The sequence below is a fragment of the Myotis brandtii genome, unplaced genomic scaffold (genome assembly GCF_000412655.1).
Source record: "Myotis brandtii unplaced genomic scaffold, ASM41265v1 scaffold963, whole genome shotgun sequence".
Classification (NCBI taxonomy): domain Eukaryota; kingdom Metazoa; phylum Chordata; class Mammalia; order Chiroptera; family Vespertilionidae; genus Myotis; species Myotis brandtii.
In genome coordinates, this window is record NW_005371986.1 from 431,654 (window position 1) to 437,653 (window position 6,000).

Here is a 6,000-nt window from a genome sequence, read left to right on the forward strand (position 1 = left end):
ATAGTGACATTAAAATTTGAATGATTTTTTTTCAGTGGGATAAGGTGAAAAATGGAGGTTGCATAAACAAAAAATCCAGGCTGGGGCTGATGTGTAAATGTGTCCTAGTGGATATGTAAGGAATGGAGATGGTGAGAATCCGAGCAGTCCTCTGAGATAAGCATCATGAGCCTCGCTCACAGGAAGGGAGAGTAAGGAATTGGTTAGGTCCAGCGGTTCTCAACCTGTGGGTCGCGACCCCTTTGGGGGTTGAACGACCCTTTCACAGGGGTCGCCTAAGACCATCGGAAAACACATATATAATTACATATTGTTTTTGTGATTAATCACTATGCTTTAATTATGTTCAATTTGTAACAATGAAATTGGGGGTCACCACAACATGAGGAACTGTATTAAAGGGTCGCAGCCTTAGGAAGGTTGAGAACCACTGGGTTAGGAGCTCTGCAGAAATCCCACATCTGGTTAGTGATTTCTACTTTGATGAATGTGCAAATTTCCTGGAGAATTTATTAAAAGTGTATGTCTCATGAGTTTACACTCTAAAATCAAAATACGGTTTTTAACAGCATTCCAGTAAAATCATACATAAAAACCAGTAAGTGCGTGGTTAATTATAATCTGTGCCTACTTTTTTCCTTTCAGAATATGGCCCAGTTCTCTGTTTTATTACCAAGACATTAAAATATAGCATGACTTCCCAGAAGATAAGACTTTCTAATTCTAGTCATTTGGGGAATTCTTGCTTAATCTGAAAAGCTTTCGTGCCCTTGCCCGCTAAGGAAGAACATGTGCTAAGACCATGCCCGTGTGAAAGATGCCTTCCGAAAGACATGGACTGCTCCAAAAAACAGGGAAACAACTGACCAGTAAACATGTGAAAATTCCTAACCTGTAGAAAAAAGACAAGAAGATACCATTCACCCTTCCCCCATTAAATTCATAACAGTAACAGGTGGGAGGTGCAGTTTCTTATGTTGCCAAGGATATGAAGACAAAGTGGGACTTGGACTATTTATCAGTGGCACTGTAAATGTGTACAGTCTTTCTGGAGAGTGGTTTGGTAAATGTACCAAAAGGCTTAAAAACACTTAACACCCTTTTTGCTGGTTACTCTGCTCCTTTTATCTTTAAAAATTCATCTTTAAAAAATTAGAAATATGGTAGTGAATGATAACTGCAAAGAATTATGTGTAAAGAAGGATGTTTTATATAGTGCCAGTTTTAATAGCAAATATTCAAAACAATCTGAATATCCAAAAATTAGAGATAAATTATGGTTTAGCCCTAATTAGGTTATGAAGGGGCCAACTGAAGATCATGTTTTTATGTAATATTTAATGTCCTAAAGGATTGGTTGCTGTATAATATAAAATGAAAAAAACATGAGCATTTTACAGTACTGGTTTTGTTTTAGAATTCTACATAAATGCAAAAAAGACTAGGAAGACATAATCTTTTGTTATATTTTAGGGGTATATTGGATCATTTTAATTTTCTTTATACTTTTCTGTCTACACATTTTTTCTACATAATTATAATCAAAGAGTATAGTTGTTTTAAAAATAAAAATTACTGAGAAAGATCCAGCATTTAAATACATTATTTCTGGTAATGAAGCAAAAATTAAGATGGTAATAATAAAAGGAATTCTTTTTGAGTTCCATCTTTATTTTATATATATAAAAAAAGATCATTAACGACTTGAACAGTCATCGAGATACTTTGTTTGCAAACAACTTCGTGAGAAGAGCCGGGCAGTTAACACTGAGATAGTCTTAAGCTATCGAAAAGACTACATACACACATTATCGTGTGCCAGATATTTTTTAAATTAACATTTTACTGTTAACTTTAAAGGAATGGGTTTTCTTTTCTATCAGAGGCAGATCTTTTTTTCCTCAGGATCATTAATTTTCACTGTGGTCTATTATACAGGGTCCTTGAATGATATAGCTTTCGTCTGTTCAAAGAGTCTGTAAAGTCAGTGTGTTTGTGTCTATGAGACTGCCTTCAAGATTATAAGCTACTAATTGTAATTAAACAGTGAAATAAACCCGTTACCCTCCAGCATTAATATTGAGCTGTTTGGGTTACATGTGATTATGTCTTGGAATCGCTAATGCAGTGGTTTCAACTCTACTTGCACATTGGAGACCCACAAAGGACCCAGTGGATCTGAACCCAGGATTCTCTGGCTCCAACCAATAATTGTTTTCACTCCCCTGTAATATATACCACCCCGTACTTTCCCTTATTCTTAGATGTCTGAAGGTGTGAAGGTGAAAACATGGGCTTTTTTCTTGCTGCCTTCAGAAAGTACTGTTCTCTCCCACTTTCAGATACTTTTCTTAATCCAGTTGCCTTTTCTAGCAACCTCATTTCCAGACTTCACAAATGGACTATACTTGTTTTCTGTTACCCATCATTCATTGCTTATACAAAGCCTATCTAGTTTTCCTTAGACCTCATTCTTCAGAACTTTGACCATTTATTCTTGGTATGCTTCTCTCTCTCTCTTTTTAAAAAAAAAAAAAAATTAACATCGTGATCAGTTTTGAGCATTTGGAAGTGAATTATGTACATAATAGAAAAGTTCTAGCTTAGTGATTTAGGCCCTTGGAAGAATGGCCAGTTACAGGTTAGTACATCTGCATTAACTTACAAATCTTTATTGGTACATATTATGGGCTACTTATAATTTTCCTGATTTTGAGGATGGACAATCAGAATAGTTTATGCATAGTGTTAACCAAAAGAGTGGAGAAGGCTGGTATTGCAAGGTTACATTTGAGACCTAAGAATGTTTTGCAAATTAGCCTCAGTACTTCCTGGAGTTGTTTATACTAGGCAACTGAAAAATGTGCTTGATTTCATAGGTATTTGTTGGAGAGCACATTTTCATAGAATAAAAAAACACAAAAGCATTTGATGATTTCATTTGGGGAAGATTAAAAGGAAATTGTCAGTGTTTTCAAACTATGTCCTCAGTTTTATAGATGATTCAGGCTTAAAAAGTCCACACATTGGAATGTGATGACACATTCATAAACTGCCACTTTTGACCTCACTTTAGTTTACAGATGCCCCCTCCCCCCAATAAGAATCAAGATTACAAGGCTAACGCAGTAATAAGAAAGCCATTTCCAAATATATACAAATCACCCAGCTTCAAGAATTATCTCAGCCATTGTCTTCTAAACTCCCACTCCCTAGCCTCCTCCCATGTTATTTTGAAGCATTCCTCATATCACATAATTTAATCCATGAATATTTCAATGTTACTTCTAAACAATATTTTTAAGATAATCACAAAACCATTAAGACGAAAAAATGAATAAAAATTCCTTAATGTCATCAAATATGTAGTGGATATTCAACAGTTCAGATGTTTCATAAATGCCATTTTTTACACATCGTTTATTTGAAACAGGATTCAGTTACAGGTCATACATTGCAAGTGGTTGACATGCATTTTGTTTTCATCTCTGTTCCCTCACCCTCTTACTGACTTTCCCTTTCTCTTCCCCCTCCTTACCTTTTATTTTTCACATTCTCTCTCCTCTTCTTACAGTTTATTTGGTGAAAGAAATCCAGTTTGTCCTTGAGAGTTAAATATAATCCAGATTCTTGTAACTGCATCCCCATAGTGTAACATAATCCTCTGTCTATATTTCCTCTAACTTGATAAATTGAATCTAGACTTTTTTTTTCAAGACTACTTTAGAGGAGGTGGTATGTTCTTCCATAGGAGGGACATAATATCTCATCTCTTGGATGTTAGCAGCCATCAGCTTTGGATGCCTTTATCCATTAATTTAGTGAGTTGCAAAAAATTATTCCAGTTCAAAGTTACCTTCATGTAACCCCTGAAAAGTAAGGTGACAGCCTCCCTGTTTGAATTAAGATTAAAAACAATATACACAGAAAGAGCATTTCATACAATTGAAGCCATTAATAGCAAATAAACAAAATCCTGTAGAATTTAAAAATGGATCAGATATACTAGTATACTGTGAAACATATTTGATAAATAATTAGGAACAAAGCCACATGAAGAAAAAATAAACAATGAGACTACCTTAAAATACTAGGCAGATTTTTTGTTGTTAATCCTCACATGAGGATATTTTTTCCATTGATTATTAGAGAAGGGGCAGAGAGAGAGAAGCATCAATGTGAGGGAAACACATTGATTGGTTGCCTCCCGAATGCACCCCGGCGAGGGCCCAGAATTAAACCTGCAACCCACATGCCCTTGACCAGTAATTGAACCTGCAACCCTTAGGTGCTTGGGCTGATGCTCTAATCACTGAGATACTGGCCAGGACTAGGTGGATTTTTGAAACAACTAAATGGGCCCTAGCCAGTGTGGCTCAGCTGGGTGGGTGTCATCCTGAGCACTGCAAGGTTGCCGACTTGATTCCTGGTAGGGGGTGTGCAGGAGGCAGCCATTCTCACATTGATGTTTCTCTCTCCTCAAAAAAAAAAAAGTCAATACAGAATTTTTTTAATGTTAAATTGAAAAAATAAATACTACTGATGAAAATTTGAATTTAAAATATAATCAATAAAACTAAAAATCTAGAATTATTCAGAACATTACAGTTGGAGAGGAAAATTGATGAGGTGGATTAGGAACTCAAGAAAAAAACCAAGATGTATAGAGAAATAGAGATGAAAATATGATAGCTGGAAATGTAAAATATAGCACAAGTTCTAACAAATCTTATTAAAGGGAATACATGTTCCAGAAAGAGGAAATAAAGAAAATGAGGGATGTGACTGAGTTTAGCATGAGGAACTCGACTCACCAGCAAAACTCCTGAAAATTGTTTTAAAACAATCAGGTAAAATCTCAATATGGTTGAAGAATATATGGCAATTAAAGAAACACATATTCAAGAAAATGTATAACATTTTATAAGAACAGTGAGAGTGTGGAATTTGAACTGAAATCACTTCTCCCAACTCAACAAGATGGGAACCAGACTGGTGCAGCCAAGGACACAGGGCCCCACCTCCTTCAGCTCCCAGGATGTCAGTATTTCTCATCCTGCTGCCACCTGTTCCTGAAGCTAACTTATGGTCAAGTGTAGGTGAGAGGTGGGGTTTCTCTTCTGCCTAGCCACCAAGGAGGTTCTACACTGAGCGGTGCTGCTAGCACTGAGTGGTGCTGCTAGTAATATGGGGGCCCCAGTCATCTTTCTGCTGGCTGGTTAGACAGTGATTCCATCCTGGGAGAGTCAAGCAAATCAGAGCTAAAGGTGCTGTCCCCCACCACCACCCCTGAGCACTCAGCCACTAAACTGGAGAAGTTTGCCATTGTCCCCACCTCCAGCTCCATAGGCATAACCAGAGGTGTTGCCTGGAGAGAGAGCAGGCCATACACCAGAGAGCTCCTTTTCTTTTCCTAAAGGAACTGGTTTCATTTGAAACACTAAGGGTGCTCTCAAAAAGTGGAAGTTGTAGGGAAGGGCAATTGGGTACGATACTGGTAGAATCATTGGACATATAAACTAAATTGTAGGCTGGCTCATTTGCATGAGAGAACCTGGGAAGGACATAGTTGGGAGGAGACTGGGGCCAGAACAAATCTCAACTGATTTTCAGAATTATCCCTTAAAAGGAGTCTGAATTTCATTGGTTTATTGGTGAGCAATTTTTGCCTCGGGCATTATCTACACTAATAAAAGACAAAGATGCTAACTGACCATAGCTTTGCCACACCCACCAGCCAATCAGAGTGACTATATGCAAATTAACCCAACCAAGATGGCAGCTGGCAGCCACAGAGCTGGAGCAAGCAGGAGGCTTGGTTGCCCCGTCAATGGAGGAAGCCAAGCTTCCCAGCCAGCTGTGGCCTCCGCAAAAGGCAACAAAGTTTCAATTATAGAAGCTAAATAAATCCCAGATACCTGCTTCCAGCCAGCCTCACTGGGAGCTTGGGTGGCTGGGGGCTGTGGCCAGCCTGCAAACAGCCATCAGCCCCTCACCCAG

The 6,000-nt window shown here is 37.8% G+C and overlaps 1 protein-coding gene across 1 annotated transcript in view; it reads left to right on the plus strand.

The window, feature by feature from the left end:
- MTAP (methylthioadenosine phosphorylase) overlaps window positions 1–1,395 on the plus strand; it is a 163,158-nt gene extending 161,763 nt beyond the window's left edge. Inside the window, exon 12 of the mRNA XM_014533303.1 lies at window positions 646–1,395. Within this exon, the coding sequence (XP_014388789.1) occupies window positions 646–684 (39 nt within the window). The 3' untranslated portion in view covers window positions 685–1,395. The remainder of the gene's footprint in view (window positions 1–645) is intronic.
- Window positions 1,396–6,000: the final 4,605 nt, after the last annotated feature.